The following is a 27226-nucleotide window of genomic DNA, read 5'->3' on the forward strand; positions in this document are numbered from 1 at the left end:
CTGCCATGCTCGGGACAATCCACAGGCTAACATGGCTACATTCACAATCATAACAAGCACCTGCCCAGAGAATGCTCCCAATGGCCCTTGGACACTGCCTCATTTTCTCCAGAAGCAGCACTCAAGGTATAAACTCTATTCAATATACAACCAATCTTTAAAGACACACTTTGAGGATCGGGATGGTTTCTCTTCAGGAGAAACCAGAGTAGCACACATGAAGTTGCACTAGTCCCAAAAAACCAAACCTTCTAAGCAGGCAGAGGCCCCTTGTTGCCACACATCATCCTACTTCAAACTGTACATTAAAAATTACTTAACCACTATAATCTGCACCAGATGACTATATATCTTCACAGAAACTTTTATCACCTCCAAAAATACTTCCTCTGATTCATCATCAGAAGCACAGACCAGCACACCCCAAACAAACCCCAGTTGCCAGAGAGCACCAACCACGACACCTGCCAGCACATCACCCCACCCACCCCCAACACCACCCTGGAACAGAAAACCAGCCAGCTCCTTGGAACCAACAAAAGTGATCCAGAAGGTGGTGTAAGTCATGTAATCATCAAGTGCTTTCAGGCAAACTGCGTGGGTGAATCCATAGCGGCACAATGTACAGCAGAAAAGATGCATGTGATCAATAAGGGACACGCGCCTGGCTGTAAATGAGGTAATTCTGTATGGGAGTTGTTCTGCTTCTGATGGCTCAACTCTGACTCTCAAAAGGAAGGTCTTCAGATGAAAAGCATAGAAATGAAAATGCACAGACAGATCTACTAGATACTAAAGATCTTATTTTTGAGCAGAAAGATTGGTTTTATGGCTCAATTCATTTTTTCCCTATGTGTCCTTGCCAGCTAACTCCTCCTACTCTCAGAGTGAAAATAGCCTGTCTCTTGGTAGCTGTCCCAAAGTGGCTAAAGAATATTGCCACCTTTGCTGTGGCTCCCAGGTCTCCAGCCAGCTAACTACCTTCTTCACATTCTGAAATGGATGTACATCATTAAACTGGACGCAGAGCAATTGTTCCCAACCTGTAGCTTGAAGTCTCTTACTTCTGCTTTAAACTAAAGTGGGTGTGCACAACTAAATACCTGTCTGCTTTTCTAACTCCCTGCAGTGTTATAAAAGCTACAATCTCACCACCCAAACCCATCATGCAATTGATTTTTATCCAGTAAGTACAGTTTAGTGTAATTATTTAACTCTTTAGCCAGTGCATTTAAAGAAGAATAAATCTTCAAAACAGTAATAGCTTTGCAACATAGCAAAGTGTAACACCAAGCAAAGCAGTACATCATCTTGGTTACCAGGATCCACAGCAGAACTGCTGCACCACAGACACGAGAAGAGGAACGTTAAACTATGTCACTGGCGTTCCCTTAAACAATAACATGTCAAAACATTTGCTTCTTCTGGAAGTCCAACAGGCAATTACTAAAAAAATTCCATGTGAATATTCTAATATTCTTAATTCATTAATGTATAAAATCAACTCACATAAAAAACTGTGTATAAAACCCTCCCTTTATTGAAAAGCTACTAGCTGCTGGTGCCCCAGCTGCCCACTCTCTAATTAGCAATACTCTAGCATTTTCCTCTAACCTCAGCAACAGTTTCCACTGTTGTCTGATAGAAGAGCACATTGAGAAGTGCTAAAAAAAAAAAAGCCTGGTGTCTTCTGTTGCTGATTTCTTCTTTTGGCCTTGTGAATACACTGCTCACAGCAAGTTACAATGCAGCCTTTCACTTTTCTCCTTCCTGTTTTCTTTGCAAACAGGGTCTTCTATGTAGTAGGCTTAAAGCACTTTTTAATAGTCATGTAATAGAATGCACCTACATTGTAAACTAATTTGATGTCTTTAAAATTCTGTGGTTTTTTTAATTTAAAAAACATTCAAATACTACTTGATTTCCAGGAAGGAGCATTTTAGAACAAGCTGTTTAGCACAGAAGTTGTGAGTTTATCCCCAGAAGACTTTATACTGAAATCAATTTCTCTTTGTTTACCTTCCCAGGATGTTGCTAAGCTTGCTGAAAAGCAGCCAAAATTGCCTTTTGAAAGTATCATTAATACTGAAGCTGATATAACTGCTTTGGTAGACAGCAAATATAAAAGTCATAGAAAAGTTAGAATAAATCCAAAGTTTCATCTAAAGATACTTTAAAGTAGTCCTAAAGGTTTTCTTGTCTCCTGGAGCATGGGTACCAACCTCTACAGGGGAAGAGAGGACCACAAAGAAACCACTAAATGAAGCCTCTGAAGGGGTAGCCAGAACCACTGAAGAACCTTTCTGCTGTATTATAAAAATTAATTAAGTCACAGAAAGGTTCCAGCTTCAAAAATATTAACCTTGCAACTTTGCAAACACATTTAATATTTATACATATAATGAAGGTCTTTTCCCCAGAGAAGAAAAGCTAAGTTACAACCTTAGCATATATTGTAATGGAATTGAAATTTCTTCAAATAAAAATATTGGTGTAATATAATTTCTTGCAAAAATAACCTAATCACTTTCCCAGTCCTTGAATTCAAACAAGCCATTGCTATTCCCCATCCACATGTAATTCATTTCCCTCCTCCTTCCTGCTGTGTGTTAATTTATAGGTACATGAAGCAGCCACACTTAAGCCTCATTTTTTATTCTTTCCTTCAAGAAATGCTAGCCCTTTCTGTCTTACTTAGTAGATACTCATTCTTCCCTCAGAAACTGCCCAGATGATGATTACATTAACATATATGACAGTTTGTACATTTTTATTTCTTTCTTGTGGAAGTCCTGTCCCCAGCACAGCACCATACAATTACATGCAATGCAGCAGGTTCTAAAAAAGCAGTTGCTGCTTGAAAACAGCAGAAAAATTCCACCAAGGGGTTTTAGAACTTCATGGACTTTTTCTCCCAGTTATATACCCTTTCAGCCATCTAACCTGAACCTTAATAGAAGACTTAATGAAAAGAAAGATTTTGTGGAAAGTAGTCATGCCTTGGCCTTTAGAGTCAAGGCAAGGTGAAGGTGACTCAAGACAAGTATGTCTTACAAGATTTTTCCCATCAGAACACCTTTAGGGTAGATATGAAAACTAAACACACTGCTGATGGATTTCCATGACCATGGACAGCTGTGTAACCAATAAAAATATAATAATTAGGACATAAGAGCATCATTACTTTTAACAGGCCTGGTTATACCCCCTCAATCTCATACAAGATTTAAATTTCCATAATGATATGGTGACCTGCAGTTTGCAGCTGGAATAAAGATACAAAGATTATCTCTAAGCTGTAGTCATACTACCATAATTATGCTGGTGTCAGGGAAATGGAACAGCACCCCACTAAAAAGAGAAGCTGTACCCCACCAAAGCTTATTCCAGAATTAAAGAAGAACACCAGCAGCATCATAAAACAATATACTGATGTAAAACTGCATCTGCACAGTAGGACACATCAGTGTGACTGTTTTGGTTAAATGGCATTCCCTCAGCTGCAATAGTTATATTGGTATGATCATCCATGTACAGAGCAGACTTTAAACAGTAACTACTACAAAACAGACCCATGAGAGAAAAATTATTATTTCTGGTTCTGTGGCAAATAGACTGACTTTCATAATAATGCTTAAATATCATCCAGTATATTGTCACTTGTTTTATGTAAATAAAATCTTAATAAAAAGTGTAAAAGTTTAAATGACTAACACAGTGATTCATTTTCAGTATGACTTAATGTTGCTCACATTCAACATACTCAAAGAGTATCTTTAAGGAAAAGGACATTATAGTTTATATGTACATCTACTGATCTGGAACAGTAGTGTGGGTGTAATATTGACAAAGCCAATGATGCCAATAACATGTATGCTGAAGGTAGGAAACTGAGAAAAATTGTCAGCTGTTACTCTTTTCTACTTGTTGCCAATTCCTCCAAAGGACTGGAAACTAATGATTCTTTTCAAGTCCTTTACCCTCCTGCAGATGAAAAGTTATTTAGCTCAAAAGAGCATTTCCACATCTCATAGCACAAAGCCAGAACTGTCTTTCATCCACAAATCTCAAAATTACATTAAGAAAAAGATTAGAGGAAGAATGTAATAAAGCCACTAAAACAGGTTGGGTGAAGGTGGTCTGCCCTCCATCAGATAACACAAGACAGTTACTGGCAGACCTTAGCCCCAAGGGTGATACTGGTCTTGAGACAGAAAGAAGATCCCCAGAAGACAAAATCAAGGAGAAATCAGGTGACATAGAGCATTGACAAAGACAGTGGCCAACTGTGAGCAAAAGAGCTGCTGGACAGCAGCAGAGCAGTCCTGGGGTCCTAAGCCAAATTCCTCCTGAAGAAAAGAAGGGAAAATATTAAAAGCTACTTACATTATACTGATGATTAGCCACTGGTTTATAGTTCGTGGTTACAGCTTTGTCCAGCTGCTGGGATAACCTTACAGGTTTAGAAGATTCTTCTATCTGTAATCTACAAAAAAGAAAACAAGAATAAAAAGTTCAGACCAGCACACACTGAAAGTGAATTCTAAAAATCTGCAGTTATGAACCAGACATTATCAAGGGTCAGATGCAAACAATCTATAAGGCAAAACAGATGCACTCTTCTGGATTAAGTTCTTCTTACCCTATTTTTGCTTAAGGACATTGAACTATTAGGGTGCTGTAAACTACAGAAGATACTGAAATGCAAAAAATCAAACAGCTGAAGTGAAGATACTAAAACCAAACTTTGAACACAAATTTCACTGCAAAAACCTAATGCTCAGATCGAAAAAAAGCCCTTGCTTTTAAAAAAGATCAAACCCAACCCAAATGAATGCAAAATCTCACAGCTTACTCGGCTGAGGGATGAAAAAAGCTTTTCATTCACCTCTGCTAACCCATAACCTTCTCTTATATATTGAAATGTAAAAACATAAATTTCTGTGACCTTTCTTTTGGCATTATAGTACAGTAAGAGAGTGCAAATAACAGTTTTAAGAGCATTATAAAGACATAAAGACAGAAAAATCTACCCAGCTTCAAATCAATGTGCAATCAAGTCTCTACCACACAAATAACAATAGGTGACCTTCAATTCTCTTTGGGAAAGACTCTTAGCAGGTCACTGGTTGAGGATATCTTGTCAAGTTCATCCCTACGTAATTCAATGTAATTTAAAGCTTCTGTATGTTGATGTAGAGGGAGTGTTCCATTTAATTCAGATTTAGCACTCAAGAATTTCTACTTGAAATGATGAGACAAGAAACCAAGCTCTAGAAAAGCACAGGACAATGGCATTTTAGACACAATGGCTTTATGGCACATCTGATTAACATGTTAATTATCAGTGAAGCACTTTTGTTTCCAAAGCTGCATCTTGTAGGCAGAGGAGTCAATTTCCACTAAACACAGTATACCACAGCCCAATAAATGCACAGTGATGTTTGCTTCTTTCCAAACAAAAAGTAATATGGTGACCTTAATGCCAATAATAACTGCATGTTTATTAGTGTAAAACATATAAATTATAAAACTGACAGATCTTTAAAAACAACTGTTAGTGTTTGAGATCACTGATTTCTTTTTGTAAAGATATCATTTACATCCAAAAAGATAAAATTTAAATTCAGCGTGTTTCTGAATGAACACCTGAACAACCTAAATAAATTACATTTGAAGGAAGTAATAAATCAAGAAATAAATTCTCCAGTTGTAGCGACTTGAAAGGCAGAAAATCATCCCTCATAGTTGGTATTGCTGGACAGTAGGTGGGGAGAGTTTTTTCTCATACATAGATAAACTTACTTCCCTTCGAATCTTTATATCATAAAAATGTAGAACATGAGGCAATGGTTGCTTAAGAGTACTAAAAACTACAGAAAAAATGATAAGTCTGCAAAAGGAAGAAGGAAAATCAATTGGAAGGTAAACGAACAGTGAACATGTTTTGCTTATCACAAGAGTTTACCTTTTGGCCTTCAATCTAATTAAATGATTTTAAAGATTTTCTTCATCTGGTTACCAAAGATCTTCTAAACTCATGTTTCACAAAAGGCATAGACCAAAACTAAATCACTATCTTTTCTACAAATCTGTCTTTTTCTCTATTTCTCCATTGCTTAAGATTTTTCTTTTTGGTCCCAATGACTTTTTAAATAGTTTAGCTTTAATTTTTACACAGTTTGACTTAATTCTTTCATTTTTTTTCCCAGTTCATCATGTTTCTATTGGTTTGATCTGGGGAGTTTTCCAGTTCTTCCTCTCCTGTATTCTAGCTATTTTTCATCTCACTTCTCCCCCCATTTTTCCTTCATAAAGGAGATTTCCTGCTCAATCTATTTACTGATACTGCTACTGTTCAAGAGACAGGGGCTCCTTGAGACAAACTGGGAATTCTTGTCACCCTCTTCCCCTCCAAGGCCACTGCACCAACTTCATGTGCATCAGATGAAGTTATTTGATTTACAATGTAGCTCCAGAGTCCTTCTCATAACAGCTACAGCACAGGGTCATAACAATACTTAAATACATCAGGTGGTGTCACGTTTTCAGGGAGCGCCAGGCATTCAACAGTGACCTATCTTCATGATTAATCCTCCTCGCACTGGGCTTTATATTCATTACTCTTTACAATGTAAATTAACAATATCTCTCTTTCTTCAGGTACACAGCCAAAGAACTCTTCAATGACGAATTGTCAGCCATGGACTTTAGATACCACTCATGTTCAAGGCCTCTTCCTGATCTGGCATTTTAAAATTACAATAGAGGAAATTTCAACTCCATTCAGTGTGGCTTCCTTAAATTAATTCTTTGCACAAAAGTACACTAGCAATTTATTTCTTAACGTTTTTCACTCCCCATGCAGGATATGCATTTCAGCTCTTTTATGTTAACTTCCAAATTTCCAAACCAGTAGAAAATCAAATGTGTAAGAGAGCTAACAGACTTCTCAGAGGCCTCCCTTCGAAGGCTGATGGAAGTGAAGATACATTTAACAAGTAAAGTTCTCTAGCACATAACCCTGAAAACAAAGAAAAAACTTACTGCCTGCTAAGGAAACAGAATGAAAGCCAACCAAGTGAAAATGGAGAGGGACCATCTAAGCTGGTTTGTGAAATGGCAGAAGACTTCAGAAATATCTATACACAGGAAGTAACAAATACATCAGCTGCAAATGTATGTCTCTGGAATTTCAGAGATGTTTGTGTTGTACATTGATATTTCTTGCCAAAGGTTTCCAAATTACAACCACAGATCTCACAGATCTCAGATGGTCTTTAGAAAACTGGGTTACAGTACAATGTTAACCTTTTTTTTTGGTTTTTACTGCTGTAGTGACAGCTAAAAATACACTACATTCCTGATACTACTTTTTAATGCAAACAATTACAGCCGTGGCCACATGCCAAGATGGAAATTTATATGGGAAGCACGGTGACTCAGGAGGCAAAGCTTTTTATTAATAGCTTTTATTCTACACATGCATCTTGCTCTTCTCCCTGATGGCTGCCCTTCCCATTTATTTTTCTGCAGCTTTCACGATTTCACAGAGCCTCAGGTTACCATCCTTTACCTTCCTTCCACTGGGCTTGCAGGTGGCATATTGTCACACAATCCCACATGGAATAATAGCTGATGCACATCTGGAATTGGCCTCACAAAAATGGAGGAATAAACTGACAAACATGGTATAAACACCAATTAGCAAGAGGTTCATGAGGGGATGAAGCACTGAAATTTGCTTAGCGCATTACAAAGGGTAAAGACAAACAGCCCATAATAATTTTGTCCAGATGATTTGTTGATACAGACACTATCTGCAGGGAAAATACAGCATAGTTGTTTGGGGTTTTTTTCAAAATCATGCTGCAATTCTGTTATATTCAGAAAGTAGTATGTCTGGGGGAATATAATTGACTTTTTAAATTTGCATAGATGTTGTCTGAAAAAATTATAGACTCAAAAATACGTAACAAGAGCTATAAACTGGAAATTGTACTAGCATTTTAGATAGATGTTTTACATGTTACAGATATAAGTACTTTTACTTACTTAGAATTTCTTAAACAGAATTCAAAAAAGCAGTATTAACCAAGAATGTCCAGCAGTGCTTTATGCAGAATTTTCTCAGAGTGGACCTGCTGAATCTCAAACTAAACTGCTGGTAGGAATAAAGAAAAAAATCAACAGATATTCTGAGTCACTGGTGACACTGATTTAAAGGAGCCGTGGCTTTTTACCTTTATTTATTTTATTCTTTATTATGATTTGCAGGAGTTAAAAGACTTAGTTATTGCTCTGAAAAATAGAAAAATATCCAAAGAATTAAATTTTACACTGAACTCTTGTTGAAATGGTTAGAGCCATATTTCATGCTAATATCTGGCCTAAAAAATAAAGAGAAAATTGAGATATATTTTCCCCCAAACTGCCAATGAATTAGCAGCGGAGCAGCCGCGCCTACACACTGTGGTTTTCTCTTCCACCCCCAAGATCAAATATAGCTCTTCCCCCTTGAAATACAGCAAGTAACCAGCATGGCATTGAATCCACCATGGTCATTTCCCAACAAAACACATTTCATACCGCAGCTTTGATTTGTCATTGTGCTTATACTTGAATAAGGGGAAAAAAACATTCAAACAGACTGGAAATAATTCCATAGGACTTGGCAACATGTAGCAGGCTCATAGAAAAAGACAGATGAAGACAGTATGTACATTCCTAGGAAGAGATATTCATTGTTTTTTAAATACATGTAATTTTCAGCAACAAAAAATAAACCAAAGACCTTTAAAACTGATAATCTACTGTGATTAATCTTTTGTCACAAAACAAATGTTTCAAAGATTTGAAGCAGGTATTAATCACAAACACTGCTAGGGCTCAAATTCTTTGCCTTTCTAAAGAAATTATTTCACAGATAAGAGAGGGAAGTTTATGTTCCTTTTTGTGCTTGGCTATCTGTACACAGGGCACCAGTAAGGAGTCAGCCGGCAGAGATGCACTGGAAGAGAGCAAGCCCACTGCCCAAAGCTTTGGAGGGGAAGAAACACAAACTCTCCATCTGTGCACAGTTTTGTAGCTTTTCTCTAATTGCTCACAGAAGTTCCCAGTCCAATACCAGGGAGCTAATGCTCTCATCATCCCTTACTCAGTACTTTTGTACCAGAACCAGGCATTGACAGCTGCATTACATGAAGTTTCATGATACCTGGTATGGGCCATGAAGCTTTTCCTTTGCTTCCTTGTTTCACTAGCAGCCCAAACATGACAGAAATAGATACATCCTGAAAAACCTCATCCAAAACAAACTAATAAAATAAATGCAACAATATAGCCTCACACTCCTTTTGTTCATTTGGACTTCTGTACCTTGGTGAGGTTCAGGCAGCATCTCTTTTGACTTTCCCTCCAAGCAAGGATAGCAGTAATGTAAGAAGCAAGCAGATGATCAACAAGAGATGAACATTCTTGTAAGATACTGAAACTTTAAAGTTTCACTAGCTCTGTGAGAACTAAGTGACTTCAGCACCCTGTGGTGCACATCCTGCTAAAGCAATCCCATGGCAGTGCTCAAGCACAAACAACATAGGAAATTACTAGAATGGCCACACCAGTAAAAACACGCACTGTCTAATAACAAGAATGACAATCTGTTGCTACACCAAACAATCTGTCATATATTCTGAAAGATAAGAACAACATGCAAATCCTGCACGTTGTGTCTCATTGCAAGGAGCCCCAGTGTCTCACGTTCCATGGAGGCGGATGACAGCCTCCATCGCATGGATGAATCCACTGCTCTTCAGACACTCAGCGCTACTCCAGCGCAGTCAAAGCAAAGGGAGGCTGTCCCCATTTCTGAAGACTAGACAGGCAGGCGGAGAAGAGCATGAGCTGAATGAAAATGGCATTAAGAAGCGCATTTGCCAGCGTTAAATAACTGTTTCAGATTATTAATACAGGATACGATTTATAACTAATTTTAAGTCCTGAAACCCTGGCATTTCAAGAAAAGAGCTGTAATTATTATGTGTTCAGATATTAGATTTTTCTGAAGTTGACATCTTCAACTATATATGCTGAAGGATAAGCAATGAATCATAGGAATATATGACAATTTCATGTCTAATTCTCAGACAGCCACCAAGGCACGACTGAACACTCCAAGTCTACATATTGTATCTTCCTTCAGTACAGAACATCAGATGTTACAAAAGGCAATTCAACAATAAGTAAAACAATTTCTTAAGCATTTTATTTTCTGAATTGACAAAAAGTGAATAATTGATTAAAACCAATCCAAGTTTTCCTCTCTGAGTTTAGAATTGCAAATGACTAAAATCTTCTCAGCTAAGCTTGTGTAAACAAATAATATAAAGATAAAATAAAACCTATTTTAGCATTAGTAGTGATATAATTCAATAATTTTTTCTATTTGTTTGATGCACTACTTTAAACATGTTAAGTGATGCACTAAATGCAATTAGCATGAAAAAAATTGTAACATCTGCTTGACATCACAGATAATTTTAATCAAGTGTGTCTACAGATACTTCCACTGGAAGCATTCTGACACTGATGAAGTTAGGATCTGGCATTGCCTGGTCCACACTGGGGACAAGGCGGAAGAGTTTTATCTGAGACTAAGTTCAAAAAGGAATCATACTTCAGAGGTATATTCTATATTACATGAGGTTATAAATAGCCTATCCATTAGTGTGGCTGACAAAGTTTGTTTCTTGGCCCTGCCTCTAAGGTTTATCTGTCCAGGTCTGGGTCTCTGTTTTGTTTGTTGCCTCCCCCTTTCACTCAGCACACACCCCCTTTTCCAGTGAAAAGGGTCCATGACCAGATATCCTTAAGGGCAGAGATTCCCATTCAACCTTGTGAAGCAAGGCAGCCTCTGCATCCTCCTTGTCCTTTCAGGAGGACTTAAGTCAGGACTGGGGTCACAGCATCACCCCTTGCCCCCCAGGTGAAAAGGCCCTTTCAGCACTGTTTAGGCTGTGGATTGATAGAAAATCACACAACCAACCACAGAATCATTTAGGTTGGAAAAGGTCTTTAATTTCAACCATTAACCCAGCACTGCCAAATGCACCACTAAACCATGTCCCAGAGTATCCTGGCCTTTTAAATGTCTCCAGTGATGGTGACTCAATCACTACCCTTGGCAGCTTGTTCCAAAGCTTGACATCCACTTCAGTGAAAAAATGTTTCCTACAATGCAATCTAAACCTCCCCTGCTATAGCTTGAGCTTGTTTCCTCTTGCCCTACCATTTATTGCAAAGAAATGAACACTTCCTTATTACAATTCATGTACTCTGGAAGAGCAGAGAGGTTTGCAGCTTTGCAGTTGTTAAAAATGTCAGGATTTTGCACTCCTCCTTTCCAACCTATGGTCATCATAGTCAATCAATTAGTGCCCAAAATGGAAAAGAACTCTCCGTTATTGGTTCCTGTCACTTCCAGTATTTTCTTATTAATACATATAGCACGAACATCTCTGTCCTGCCCAACACAAGTGATAAGATCAAGTTCAAGAACAAGCAAAAGCAGAGCTGAAGGGGAAAGTCTTCCCTGAGGACTAAGGGTAAAAGTGCATCCATGCATGCTCAGTTACAGGCTGTAGCTCCATATGGGGCACTTCATCTTAATTCCTAAGTGGATTGAAACACAGTAGATTTTTATACCACAGTGCTTGTACTTGCGGCTTATTCCAGTGACAGAAAGGTCTAAAACGAGGATGAAGTAAAATCTGGATGTCCATTTGTGTTGTCTGGAGAATGTAAGGGTACCTTAACCACAGGCATGAGACAAGGTTTGAGACTGGCTGAGTGATAAGGTATACCAAACAAAAAATTAGGCAACATGCCAGGAGAAATAGGAATGCAGGTGGGATTTTGGGGAGAGAGCTATAAGAACCATGCAAATGTACATGACACACATCATTCCCACATGGAAAAAGAGAGGGAGCACAGAGGCTGCAAGAGGAGGACAACACAAGAGGAATGGCTGAATAGGCAGGAGTCTGGGGCACATACTCCTGAAAAATAGCAAGAAAAGGGAAAAAGTAGGTTGAAAAGCTTTTGGGTTTGTTCAGCTAAGACATCCAGGTGATGATCCTGTGGAGCCAACCCTTTGACACTGGACACTGCAGTCTATTTGGCACAGGCAGATGCCAGCATCTGAAATACTGTAGGGATGAGTAACCACGGAGCAGATCCTGCATCCGGGGGAAGCACCAGCAGCCTCACAAGCCCATTACTAATACTAGAGAAGGTGATCTAGGAAAAGTGACTCATTAGCAAACTAAGCAAGAGAGAAAAAGCCCAGCTCTTTAATTTTAACATTAATATTAGCTCCTGAATTAAAGCCAAATAAAGTCTCCTTTCTCACTTCCATTTGCAAAGATTTAATTTCCTTTCTCGCTCCTATTTTTCTCAGTCCTCAAATTTCTCCACAACAAATGGATTTACATGCTAGACAAAATTTCAATTCAGATTTTAGAAGAGGAATTCTAAATTCCGAACGATTATTCTTAAAAGTAAAACAAATAGACTTGTCTCAAAATTGCATAATCTTTGTTCTCCTGCCAACACTCATCTGGTGTGCTTAGAACTGTTTTGAAATCATTGGTAGAAGTAAAAGGGATTTTTAGGTCTGGGCAACACAAGCCAAATAGTTTTTGTCAGTCTGCAGATAGAGAAATTGTGTACATTTTGCTAATGGGAACAAGAAGAGAGAATTTTAGAAACTAGTTTTTTAAGACAGAAAAGGTACATCTTTACTATACCCTGAAAGGCCTAGCTCTTCAATTACTGGTAAAAGGGTGAATGATTTACAAGCTCAGTCAATTCACTCCACAATGAAACTGCTCACAGCTAAGGAGGTGGAAAGAAAGAGGCAGACTCTTGGCTACAAGTCCTTAACAACAACAAAAAAATCACTACAGCACCTTAGCTACATCTCCTCAATCTGAACCTCTCCTCCCTTTCTCCTGCAAAATGTCTTTATCAAGTTACAGCTGCCAGCACTCTGCCTCCAACTACTTGCTGCGATCTCTAAAACTCCAATTCCCAAATAATTCACCACTCTCTTGATTGTTCTGCAAACAGCTATGGCATCTGGCTCAACTGGGGATCTTCCAGTTAAAATTTACTGTAAACAATTTAACAGTTTGTGACAATCTGGAAAACATTTGGACTGCTTCCCTAGAAAACCTAGCTAGCTCAAATCCTCAAGGTTTTTCTCTGTCTCTTCCTTCCTTAGCCTGCACACTCTAAAATGCTGGATAGCAAGAACACCTTTTTGAGGACACACCCTTCCCTTCAGTTAAAATATGCTTAGAAACATGCATCAAGAACTGCTGCACCTTGCTCAAGAACAAGGGCACTGAAAGGCAGGTGCTGGGAAAATGTACTGCACATGCCCATGGCTTAATGACTACACACTGCCTTTGATAGCTTAAAGGGGAAATCTTGCACAGTTCAGCTGCTGTTCAATGGTTTAAATATATGGTTACACTAAACTGCAGAATTAGCTCAGGCAGAACTGCTGAATTAACCCACCCAACACTCTTTCCTGCAAACAAAGAGAATGAAATTAGTTTTAACTGAACTCTGAAATCATGCTTAGTTCAGCAACCTGAGAAATCCTACACTATAAAAACCAAAGCAAATGCAGGAAAGAAACCTGTCTTTTTCCTCAGTCCATGTGAAAAAGCAGTCTTGCTCATCCTCCATGTGGAAAATTCACCAGTTTTTCCTGCAAGCCATGGGAAAAAAAGAGGTAACACAGCACAGAGTGAAAGATATATCAGTTAAACAGAAAATTGAAGATTTTTTAAAAACTTTGATCATCATTCTTTCAGCCAATTGTACTTCCTTTGCCAGTTGTACAGAACTACTGCTCTGCTGCATTTGCTCAAGTAATTACATTTTACCTCCTCCTATTTTGCAAAACAAGTGCTCCCCCAACTCCCTCTCCCAATATATTACATACCTGCCCAACTCCACTGGGAAATCACTGCTGCACCTTGGACGCAGGTGGACGTCCCTCACCTGTTCAAGTGGGAACTGTGCTCCCACAAGCAGAGTAAGAGGATATGGAGCTGCAGCAAAGCCAGAGGCAGACACCAGTTGTGTGGAAGGAGTCCAGCAAGCAGGAACAGGGCTGGGAGCTGCAGGGCTGCCCTGCAGCTGGGAGGTGATGGCAATGGGGAAAAAGGGCCACCAAAGAGTCACCTGCCACAGGACTCTGCTCCTGCTTGCCAGGTTGTGAAGGAAGGTTTTATAGCAGCCCTGCATTGCTCAATTTATGAAGGTGACTCAATGACCTTGAGTCACCCTCCTCAAGGTCTGGCCTCTGAAATGCTGCTGCAGAGGGCAAACCTGGATGTTATTTTCTTAAAAACCTTTAACTTGCCTTATGTGCATCATCTTCAGAGTGGTGCTTATCAAAGCCACAGCTGTATCACCATTAGCCCCAATAAAAGCTGTCAGTAAAGTGAAAATACCTTCAGGATCAGGAGACTGGTTCAAGACTCAGCTTCAAGCTCTGCTATATCTTTAAACCAACAATTCTTAAAGTTATTTCAAAACAGCTTTCTTTAAAAAGCACACTGATAACCACAAGGCACAACAAGGACATGATAAGGTTTTAAGGCAACTGAGTCCAGAAAGTGTTAAGATTTCATTTTGCATTTGAAAAATATAATTTAAAAAATAACTCAGCCTTTGTTTCAAAGAAGAAACCAACATAAGCTTAGTAGTTTAGAACATGATCTTTGGAACTCTCCCTAGAGAGCTTACTTGTTAAGAAATAAACTTAGCTCCATGTACTTTGAGGTCTGTTAGATTAGTATTCTCTTAATTAGAGATTTTCAGAAGAATCCATCTTATTTGTGAGCACAAAGAAACTCACCCAGACTTTGTGAAGCCATACCTATTCTGTTATTAAATAAAAAACCCCAAAGATTTGATTACAGATTTGTCTGGCATGACAAATTCCAAAAACAGTTAGTGGCTGAAGCACAAACATTGTCTAACTTCCCCAAGAGGAAGCTGGATAATTGGGTTTTCCATAAGATCTGTGTGAAAGCAGACTCCAATTTGGTTGAGTGTGTCTTCCACAGGGAATGGGAGGGAGGCAGGGGGATGGTAGGGAAGAGTCATGAAAAAAGTTTCAGGACCCTTATATTTCAAAGCTTGATTTGCACAGTGTTAATAACTAAACTAAAGGTTGCAATTTTAAAAAATGCATACATACAAGAAGAAATGCTCCACATACATAAATTTCACTGGTTTGTCATTAACTGAATTTGTTAGTCAGTAATCCAAACATGAAATGTAATGTGAAATCATTATTACTGTACTGATAAACTGTGAAACCATTATTACTGACAAAAGCCTCCATTTTCCCAAAACTTCTCTAGTTTTAAATTCAGTGTGTGTATGTTTCTCAAATGGCAGCATAAAAGAGCATCTATCAGTGCAGTGAATCTGACAGGGACAGGCTGAGCCTGCCCCACAGCAGCCCCAGAAGTGCCTGAGCAGCAGCCCCAGGGCCCAGGAGCCTGGGATGGGCAAGAGGCTGGGAGGGGATGCAACCAGGAGAGCTGACCCCAGCTGACCAAAGGGATACCCCATTCCATATGGTGTCATCCTCAGCAACAAAAGGTAAGAGAAAGGAGGAGGATGACACTTCTTATGAAGGTGTTCTCTTCTGAAGCAGCTCCTATGTGCACTTAGGTCCAGTTTCCCATAAAGTGGCCTGCTGACGGGAAGTAGAGACTAAATCTATATTTTTGTTTTGCTTCCACACACAAGCTTTGCTTTCTTCCATTAAACTGCTCATAACCTGACCCGTGATATTTTCTATATTATTTTTTTCCACTGCCCTGTTGAGGAGGGAGTGTGAGAGAGCAGCTGGGTGGGCATCTGGCAGCCAGCCAAGGTTAACCTACCACACTTAAAAACACTAAAAAAAATTGTAACTTTATAAAAAGTTAGCTCAGTATTAGAGATATTTAGAGCGACAGTGTTTTAAAAACACTTAACATCAATGGGAGAATTTCTCTGGACTCAACAATACACACTGCTGTTAGCAGAGAACACACAGCAGTCAATATAGGTCAGGTCAGAATGATGTGAACTGCTGGATATCTGCTCCTTCTTCAGTGGTATACATGGTGTACTTCCAAGAACAATCATGGGATATCACATATACTTCATATTTTACTGCATCTTCTAGTGGAATGTGTCCTTGCTTATGGCAGAGGTTTGGAACCACGTGATCCTTAAGATCCCTTCCAACACAAGCTATTATTTGATTAGATGAAGCAAATGTGTTCTTTTTTTTTACTGACATGTCTCTTATTAAGTTCATTTTGGTTTACATAATCATCTTGAAAGACACTTAATAATTTTTGTTGTTATTATTTATTGGTTTTGTACAAAAACAAAATTATAAGCATCTCTAGGGGAAAAGAGAAACAAATCAGCTTTTTTGAAAGTTGTGAAAGCTCTTTGGAGCTGTGTAAAACCCCATGGGAGATCAATTTTTAAATTCTAGTTCTAAGTCTAGAGGAGGTTAAGACATTCTAGAGAAAAGAAATGGAGAACACATTTACTTAAAAATCTCCCAAAAACACAGCTGTAGCAAATATTTAATTTTCAAAATGTAGAGAACAGTCAAGCAATTACTCAGATAGGTAAGAAGCCCAACAGATTTTTTTCCAAATAGATGCTTTTATATCATGTTATTTCCACAATACTTTCTGGACTACTTGCCCTGCTCCACTACATCCTTTAATTTAATAACTCCACAAGACTTTGGAGGATTCACACATCCTTCACTGCAACAGGAAATGAAACATAAATTACCTACCACTTTATTGCTATAGCTCCAAACATTTTGTGCTAAGTGGGGAGAAGAAAGCTGTCTCTGCAAGCCTGTAGCCTTGAGCTATACAGAGCCTCAAGACCTCTATGACAATTCAGCACTTCAGGCCAAGACTTCCTGCTTTAGAGACTACAGGATCTCTGAGCTAAAGAAGACAGGTACTATGCACTGGATTCTCTTCTGCATTTGACTTAGCAGAAGCAGAACTCAAACTGTTTATATGGCCTTCATAATTTTGGAAAATCCTCTATTCTGAAGAAACAAGGAAACTTCTTTTTCATAACAGGAAAAATGCCAAATTACGCAAAATGCTGCTATAATTAATTTAAAATTCCTCTCCACTTGATAAGTGAAGAAAATAACTGTCCACTGTTTCTTCTCAAGTGCAAATTCTATTAATGGCTGCATGAAAAGTAGGTTTACAAAGGGGACCAGCAGCATGCAGCTTTGTAATACAAAAGGGCCCACGAAAAATAATAACATATAAAAATAGCAAATAATGAACAATGTAGTATTGTGCATTGAAACAACCTGCCTTTAGAAGAGGTACTCTGTTATGCCTTACCCCACGTAACACATGAAACAAGCACTTTATTGCAATGAAACACAAACAACATGAAATGGAACATCTCCCTTTGTACATGTTCCATGACAGACGGTACTGGAATGGTATTTGCTGCAAACCAGATTAAATCAGTTTTAGGAACTAAATTCCATCAATGAACAGATTGCACCATCTGCTTCTACTAATATACATTAGAGAATGTGTATTTTCCATAGCTGCATATTTACTCTGTAATCAGAAGCCTATAAGACAAATAGGTATAGCTTAGCTACAGAATGGCTGAAAAGCATCATCATTTGAAAATGTCAAGGGCGTAAACAAAAAAGCACTTAGGTTATTGAAGACTGTGCAATGAAGTAATGAAACAAAATTAGGCAAAAGAAAATTTAAGCAGCACACTGGGACACTAACATTCATTGCCGTGATGAGAGAAATACAAATGCAAAAAGCATAGATGCAATAGAGTTTCTTACTAATAACATGTAGAAAAAAAAAAAAATAGCCCTTCAGCTGAGTCCTAAATATGGCTGTCTGGAAATCTGAATTTTTACTACATGTTTTTTTGTGCTTTCAAGAAAAAAAACCACAGATTTGAATCAGGAGGTAAGCCAACATTTGAAGTTTTCATGGAACAGAAATCCTGCAAAATTTTGTTTTGGAAATCCAAACATGATGTTCCCAAAACAAAATATGCTTTCCCAGTATCTTCAGCAGCTGCTGACTGAAATTAATGCAATTCCTTTTATTTCACAACTGCCATTTTTATGGCTTGCTATGGGGACAAACATAAAAAAATCTACCTTAGACTCCAGCTCAGGGACTGCCAAAGTATCTACAGGACCTTCTCTCTGGCAGTGCAGCCATGTGAGCAGCTCAGAATGCCAGAGCCCTGCACTCCCAGGCCAGATGGCTCCCCACCACCCACAGTGCGTACAGCCAGCCAGGTGACTTTAGAGCCACTGACATCTCACACACAGGACCACTTCTTATAGGCACCTGAAAAGTGAGGCTGACACATTGCTGTGAAATTTTGTGGCACGCTGATGTAACAGTAATGCCAAAATGAACCTGAGGAAAAAGCTTGAGAAGCCAGGATGAGATTTCACCATTATTATTCTATTACCCTCAGTAGCAAGGATGGCTATTTCCTGGAGAGTACAATATCAGCTGCAATTATGAAATAGTATTTCATTATAAATTGTGGTCTTCTCTCTGAAAGGACCATAGAAGAAACAAGAACTATTGGGGCACTAATTTTCTCTGGTATAAATACATAGAGGAATGTAACAAGTTACACTCTAAAAAAAAAAAAAAAAGAATAGAACTCTTCAGGGTCAAAAAATAAAAAAATGAGGCATGAAGGTATGACTGAGGTGTATGAATTCATGCAGTCCAGGAATAGGGAACAACTGTATGATGTGAATACCAGAAGTAGCAGGCATTAAATCACAGGAAAACCCCCAGCAAACTGAGGAAATCAGTTCTTCAGACAACTTGTAAATAAATGGCATCATTTCTTGATGCAGAGTATTACGAATGCTAAAAGTGCATATGGGTTCCCAGAAAGAAACGTTATTGATGACTGCTAAATGCCAGGACAACCCAACAGCCCTTGAGATATGCGTATCACAGGACAAGCACAGTGTGCTGGATTTAGCAGGAAAACTGGGAAGACAAGCACTCCCTCTTTACATCGAGCAGAGTGAGGCACTCCCTCTGCCATGCCCTCCTGCCAGTATCCAAAGTAAGCAGCCACAGCCTGCTCTGTGTCACTAAGCACAGCTCCACGCAGGACTGAAGATTTGGATGTGCCAAGCACTCACTCCAGCTCAATACAATTGAGCCTCCAGAAAGAAAAACACATCAGACACTGCTGTGATTTTTTTCTCACAGTCCTGAGAAATATTAATTACTGGAATGGTAATCATGTTTCATAAACAGCTGCTGCAGATAAGAAAAAAAATTAATGTCATGCTAAATGTGTGTAGATTTAATTAGCTTCTGTTCAAAGGTAGCTCGTAAGAGAAGGATGGGATCCAATACAAAAACACAAAGGCATTATATTGCTGCAATCTTAATGTGGAAGTAAGTCTAAGATATAGAAGAAAACTAAAAGGAAGACTTTCTGAGTTGAGTATGTATTATTTCAAAACCAAGGCTTTTGACTTCAGAGTCTTTCAGGGGAAGAAGCATCTCATGACCTATATACGCAAAAAGGAAAAGAAGATGAAACTTGCCTGAAACTGCGAAGTGACCATGCCACACAATTTCTGTCAGGACATGCAGAAGAGCACCATCGGCTCACTTGCCAAAGCAGGACTAGTCAGCTTCTTCATATCTCCATTTCCCCACTCTAAATCACAGCATAAAATCGACCACTCAAAGGGCAAAGCCTTTTAAGACCCTCGGATTACAGAGAGCATAAACAAACCTCAGTGGGCCATGCCATGACGATGTGAATAAACACAGAGGTACCACTTTGGAATAAAATGCAAGCTAAACAGTTAAACCAAAACCAGTCAAAGGAGGAAAAATGTTAAACATTTATTCCTGCTGGCCAACGAAACTGCAGAGAAATTAAATTACTTTTTCAAGAAGGACACACATGACAAAGCTGGATATTTACACACATGATAGAAGAGAACTACAAGAATAAAAATTGAGTTAAAAAAAAGTTTGTGAGTTAGTGTATTATTTCGAATGAAGTAACATAGTCATGACTTAATGAGGATAGCCTCAAGCAAGGAACCTTATGCATCCATACAGACATTCAGATAGGTCCTCCTCCTAAAGCAAGAGAAAATGAAGAATGAAAATGTCGACAGAAACACATGACTGATAATTGGAAGGGTTTTAGAAGAGTTCTTTGAATAATCAAGAAGTCATAATTACCTAAAGAAAAAAGGATTTCTTCAAAAAGGAATAAAGGCACAACGGGGAGGAAAAAATAACCAAAAAAATATAAAGGAGAGGCCCATTAACAGCCTTCCTAAGATATTAACTTTCTGTACTTCACTTAGGAGAGGGACATCAGATAGAATTTTGTCTGCTTGGCATTCTTAGATAAACACACTTTCATTTGTAGGTGGACGTCATGAAACTACTATTGCACTCTAATCTCCATCCAGAAGTCAAAATAGGGCATCATGAAGGATAGTTCAATGAGGAACAGAAACTGTGGATGGATTCAAGTATCTCTTTCTTGTAATCTTGAGCGGTGTTTTATGGGTTTTTTGGTTGAGTTTTTTTAATGTCTAGAGTTTCATCTTCCTTGAAGATGGCTACTAGCTGCTTGGCTTGAGTTACTTTGATGGAGTTGTTTCTAAAAGGCTCCTATTTCCTGCAGCAAGAAGCTATATGTGAACAAGAATAATTTTGTCATCTAGCTTTTAAATCCTCTAAAAACAATTTTCCTTCCTCTTCTTTATTAATATTGCAATGAACTGAAAGTACTTCTGCATTTTGCCAAAACTTCAACAGTCTTTAACTTCAGAAAAATTCTGAACAAAACCAAAGCAAAACATTATGTTTTAAAAAGTAAGGAAGATGCCTATACTCTGAATGAAGTTACTGATTTATCTTAATAGAAGGCAAAAAGGCAGGGTGCACTGATTGCCTGGTCCCTGAGAGCTCAAAGCAGCTAACTCTTTTTAGCCTCAATTCCTTCCACAGGAGACCTTCACTTCAGTTTTATGTGTGAATTGAAAGCCAGGTTCAATTTATTTTATTCTGACATTAACTTAGTCCAGGGCAATTGCTTGTGTTCATACTGATTAATGAAGTGAAGAGATGTAACTGTCCAACCAGTGTGAGAAGCCAGGTTATCTGAAGAGCACCTGGGGGACAGAACAATACTTTATCATTCTGAAGGGAGCGCTGCAGAATGGGTAGCCTCCACATTGCATTTTATTTCAGGGAAAAATCCCTCACTATTATGGCAGTATCATCTTTGCTTACATAGTAAAAGCAGACCCATGAAAAAAGGACAAAAGAATTGAAAAAGCAAATCAAATACTATATATCACAAAACATAGGTAACACCACCTTCCACACCACCTTTAATGGGGTGATTCAATAACTGCTGCACTTGATGAAAGTCTTCCTCAATTTGATAGGATTTAGGGATAGGCCCTCAAAGCTCCTAGTAACTACTTGGTTAGTGCACCATGACGCGAATTGACAACATTGTTTGAATTTGGCCTTTTAAATATTGCTACATAAATGCCTTGTGCATCAGTCACTTCTCATACAGACACAGAAATACATCAAAAGACTTTGGCAAACAACAAAGCTGACCATGTAACACGATGCTTCCACTGCTTCCAAAAATGACTGGTTTTTCTGAACTTAGTAAGAGCTTGTGCATTTGCTTTTCAGCAAGCTTCAGATATCTATACCAAGTATTACTTCTATTTTGCACTCACCAGATTTCCTAAATCCTAGACTTGAATTATGTGTTTATTTTTTTATTAAAATAATGGCACATTTGACATGTGGGCAAATATGCTTAGAACTCTTCATCTTTGGATGATACATAGGACACTTGTGCTTCACTCATCAGCTTCTGAAATGGATCTGCCCATAATCTTCAAATTACTTCATGCATTATTAGGCAATTCCTGATTTTCATTACTCATGTTCATTGCTGCAGCATTTACACAGCACCAATCATACAGCTGCCCATGTACAGATTGGAGCACACCACTAATTACATATGTTTCATTTGGTTCTATTCCTCTATAAGGGATGTTATGGTTTCCAAGGGCCGTGTTCCAGGCTCACACCCAGATGTTCGGAGACCAGAAAGTCCCTGAGGTGTATAAACTCATTTGAATTTACTGACCCTTTTAGAGAAATAAAACCACAATTAAAGTATGCCTGCCATTTTATTTTCTAACTTGTGTATCTACAGCTAAAATATGACAGCTTGGATTCACTAAAGCTGGTGATGCTTTACCTGTGATTCCCTACATATAATTTTGAAGTATTTTTTAAAAATTACATTAAAAGAAATTACAGACTGAAATCTTTGTTGGAAAATAGTAACAATAGATCAGTTTATCATTTGTTTGCACTTTTCTCATCAATTTAGATGAATGACTGCATTTGTTTAGACCAAGCAGCTGCTTTTCAAGCAGCTTTCACAAGTCTTACTTTCCTTCATGCAGCTGAAGTCTCATTATATACACAGAAGACAAAAGTACAATACTATGTATTGTCCTCTGTTTAGTCAGATTCAAGACTTCCACAAATGCTATGCTTAGGTAATTGAAGCAAGTGAAGTATTTCTTTCAGCTGTACTATGCACACATATAAACACAAAGTAGAGTGTAATAGAAAACAACTTCTTAGATTTTTAAGGGGCTATAAGGCAATTAAACAAATAACTGCCACATTCCAATCTATGTTCTGCCAAATTTCTTAACATAAATACAGACTGTGCATCAGCTAATATACTTCACTGAATACACAAAACAATAGCTCACTTTCCATAAGCATTGGCTCTTAGGCCTGTCAGGAACAAAAACCTATATACTCACTGTGGCTAACATCTATCATTTACTCACCTAGCATTTCACTTACATACAGCTTCATGAAATAATGAAAAAAATCTAAATGCTATATAATAAACCACCTCAAACTAATATCCAAGTGACATTCAAAGTTAGTTTTTTATTTTTTAAAGCAGCAAAAGGATGAATTAACTGATAATTCTTTCTGTACCAGACCATGCAAATCTAAGAGTACAGGATAGAGGAGAGGGAAAAATACAGTGTAAAACTGCAATGAAATGTCTTAAATCTGGCAGATCTATTTGCTAGCTTCGTCCTTGCCAAGATCCCACAAATTGCAGGAAGCACTTTTTACCCCTAGAGTGGATACTACAGGGGGTATTCGTTTTCTAATATGAAAATAGGCTAAAAAGAGTTAGAAGAAATAGCAATAAAAACAGCTGTAATAATCTGCTCCAGTTGGCTGATTTAGGCATCAATTTATAAAACCTACACCATTACTCCTACTTTAATATGTGGCATAACTACACTGTAGGTGTTTCTCTCCAAGTTGCCCTGAATACCTCTTATGGTCGATATTGCAGTAATAAAGTGCATTTCATGTTATTTTAAATTTGTGGTACAAAGACCAGGAATTGAAGTTTAGGTGCACAGTTAGACATTTAAAACAGATGCTTTAATTTATTAAGAAATATTCATATGATTCAGTTTCACAGCATGTGTGAATATAAATCCTCAAGAGATTTAATTAGGTGTATTTTATCATAAATTGCATTCCCATAGACATATGCTGCTCCTGCTTCCTGCTGATAATAACAAAACCAACTCATACTTAAGAGCATATCTGAAGTGTGTTTTTCTGACAACATTAGGTACAGTAAGAGAATAAAAAAACAGTGCTCCAATATAAGTATCAGTGGTTTTCCCAGCTGCTTAACCATACTGACTTAGAAGGGAATTTATTTTATATAGTACAACTTAACCTCATGAAGTTCTATGTTTTGTCAATCTACAAAATATATCCTTTGCTTCCAATACCATAAACATGGCATATGAAAAAATTCTGTTTGCTGTACCTATGGATGTGCTTCATGAGACCCTACAAAAACATTCTCTTGTTTTGAAAATCAAGTTTTGATCAATTAACATCTTATTAAGTCTTTTTTGAGCCTTTTCTGCAATACAGTGATTTCTTAATGCTCTAAGTATTTCGATCATAGCTTCATACTTTCAGGATGCAGTACTTATTCCCTGAATTTCACTTCAGAGAAAGAGTACTTAGTTTTCATGGACTTTGTTGAACAACAAAGTTCTTTGTCAACATGAGCCAGAATAGTTAAAATGATCATGACTTTTCTAGACAGTTCCCAAAGTCAGAACAGAAGTCAATGTCTGAGTTGAAATTAGAATTCAAAATAAAGAAAGTATTTGAAATGTAATTTGAAAATTATATATGGGTGGTTTGAGTTTTTTAAATTTTAGTTTGAAATGTATTATATAAATATAGATCTAAAGGGTAATTCTCCGATATTATCATTTAACATCTCCAGGTATGCATCCACATATTGGTGTTAATTTCCACGTAGTCTGCTATTTTTATCACATATTTTTCTGCTCCCGCCTACACTCACATACAGTGAAATTTCTCTTTCAAGATGACTTCACAATTCAGAATATATCCCAGAAATGCAGGGATTTTCTTCTCTTTTTTTACAAAAAGAAATCTGGCCATGGCTATTTTTGTGTTCCTGTTCCTCCTGTCTGTTTTTCAAATAGAAAAAAAAATGAGCGAACTAAGATACAGACAATATTGAACTTTGCAACAGGTTTTGAGCACAGGGCTTTCTTTAACCTCAAAAACAGCTACAGTTAATACTGTAGGAGAGCTAGGATCTTTTCAGATATGACACAACAACTTTTAAAAATAAGCTTAGCAGACAGAATGCGTGTCTCATTACTTCTAGGCCCAACTAAACACCTTTTTAAAAAATCTGAACCATTTGAAAGATATTTTTTTCATCTCCTTATTGTTTTAGATCTGAAGTTGCTGCATTGTTGCTGTCATGACAGTCTAAGGGTTAACAAGTGCCTGAGTTTATGGGAAGATATGGATTTGTGCTAAGCTATTTTTTTATACTTAGATGCCTCACCTTAAAGGTGTTGTCATGTTCCTGACTGACTCTAACCTGAGATAACACTGTTCAACCAGTTCTGAAGAAAGACAGAAGCCTGTGTGTATCTGCTGTCTGCAGACTGGAATCATGGAGTCAGAACCTTATGTTATAAACAGAAATGAACCCTGTAAAGTCCCTAATTTCCCCATGCCTATAGTTGGGAATGCAGCACAAAGCCGCAGAACTGAATACAACCATGAGCAGAAGGAACAGAGGAAAGCTCTTTGGTGAGCTGTTTCTTTGTCTAATTCATGACTATTTCTTCTTTATCTTCCTCCTTGGCAAGGTCTCAGTCAGCACTCAAGAACACACACATAATCTGAGGGAACAGCAAGGCAGTAATTCAAATTTATATTACAAGTCACAGGGTACAGTTCCTCCTGATTCTGCCACTATCATTAAGAAAGGGGTTAGTCAGATAACCCTGAGAAAATATGGATCTGTTCAAAGACCTAACAGAGAGACCTCATTGCCATTAACTTTGGTTAGGGCCCAGTCTGTTCACACTTTCCTCAGTTACTGTTTCAGCGTGCCCATGACCTGCAAGATGGTGCTGTACCTGTTAATTTTTGGCAGGTATTTTTGGAGTTGCACAATTAATTCTCAGAACTGTCACTCAGGACAGACTAATACATTAATAAGACAGGAGGTTTGCAATCTTTGACATTTGGAAAATCAAACAGAAATTATCGATAGAACACACTGTATGAGTTGAACACAGATCTAAATTTCTTTATATTTTAAAACTGCTGCTGAAGATAACTCCTGGATAAACTTGCAACTCCACCTTAGTCACAAAGGGCCACCCTAAACGTCTACCAGCAAGTATCTGAGTGCTTGACAACACCAGAAGCATCCAGCACACCTAAAGTTTGAGTGAGAAAAGTACCCTGGATGAGGGAAGGGAAGGAAGGGGATAAAAGACACATACAGCGATCAATGGAAAAAAAAAAGTCAGTCTGTCCTCCAAAACACCCCAAATCCAATCAGTCTGCTGCTACAGGTTTCACTATTGCCCTTCACCACCTTCTAAATCTAAGTTCTGGTCTGTGCACACCATGGTTTCTGAACTGTTCAGAGATGGCTCAACTAGAAATGGCTTTAGGTAGCTTATGTTACAACACCCTAGCAGAGATAATGGATCTCAAAGAAAAGAAAATTAAATAATTTTGATAGAGCAGGTAACATATATCAATACCTACCAACACGAAATGTTTGGATATCAATAGGATATTAATTCAGGCATGCAGAGCCGCTTTTAGTGCGGAACATTATCAGCCTTGAGGTATGTCAGAAACTAGGGTGAAGATGAGAGCATTTTTTTAATCATTTCCATTTAGTGGCTTTGCTATATTAATTACACTGTTGGAAACTTTCATTTCAAGTAGCAGCATATAATTTTTCTAAGTTTCACTACTTTATGCTATACCTTGCTTTCAAACTTGAAACAGGAGAAGCTGACAACTCTCAGGTGATGCACTATCCATTTTAACTTTGGGTTTGAATATTTCAGTCTTCTTGTGAGGCCCTGGGAAAGCACAGAGCAGTCACCTGGAACACGGCACTTCAAGGCAAAAACGGATCTTTACAACTCCTGCATGAGAGGCTTTCTGGGCTGCGAGCCCACATTGCCAGCTCATGTCCAATTTTTCATACCAATATTCCAGAGTCTTTCTCTACCAGACTGCTCTCAATCACCTGGTTTGCACTGAGACTGGGGATTGCCCTGCCTCAGGTGCAGAATATGCATATTATCATACATTTATGTGTTCTACAGAAGAAACTTATACAAAATTATAAACTAAAGTAACATTGACCCTAAACCTTAATGATTACTGGTAGCTGTCACAAAGCTGCCTCAGTTCCAGCTTTCTGCCAGGGCCAGCAGGAGAGGAACTAAGCAGTGGAGTCCATGAGCACTCTTCATGCTTCCCTGTTGGGGTCATCACAACATTCAAGGTACAAGCTTAGCTCAAAAAAAACGTCTCATTTCAATCTCAGGTATGGATAAAACACACCAGCCTTGTAACAGTTTCACTGTACCATTCAACAAACATAC

The 27226-nt window shown here is 38.1% G+C and overlaps 1 protein-coding gene across 1 annotated transcript in view; it reads right to left on the reverse strand.

Moving 5' to 3' along the window:
• Positions 1-27226, reverse strand: part of GTF2F2 (general transcription factor IIF subunit 2) — a 78004-nt gene that overhangs the window by 5841 nt on the left and 44937 nt on the right. The window contains exon 7 of the mRNA XM_059466474.1: positions 4387-4486. Within this exon, the coding sequence (XP_059322457.1) occupies positions 4387-4486 (100 nt within the window). The remainder of the gene's footprint in view (positions 1-4386; positions 4487-27226) is intronic.

The sequence above is a fragment of the Ammospiza nelsoni genome, chromosome 2 (assembly GCF_027579445.1).
Source record: "Ammospiza nelsoni isolate bAmmNel1 chromosome 2, bAmmNel1.pri, whole genome shotgun sequence".
NCBI classification, from domain to species: Eukaryota; Metazoa; Chordata; class Aves; order Passeriformes; family Passerellidae; genus Ammospiza; species Ammospiza nelsoni.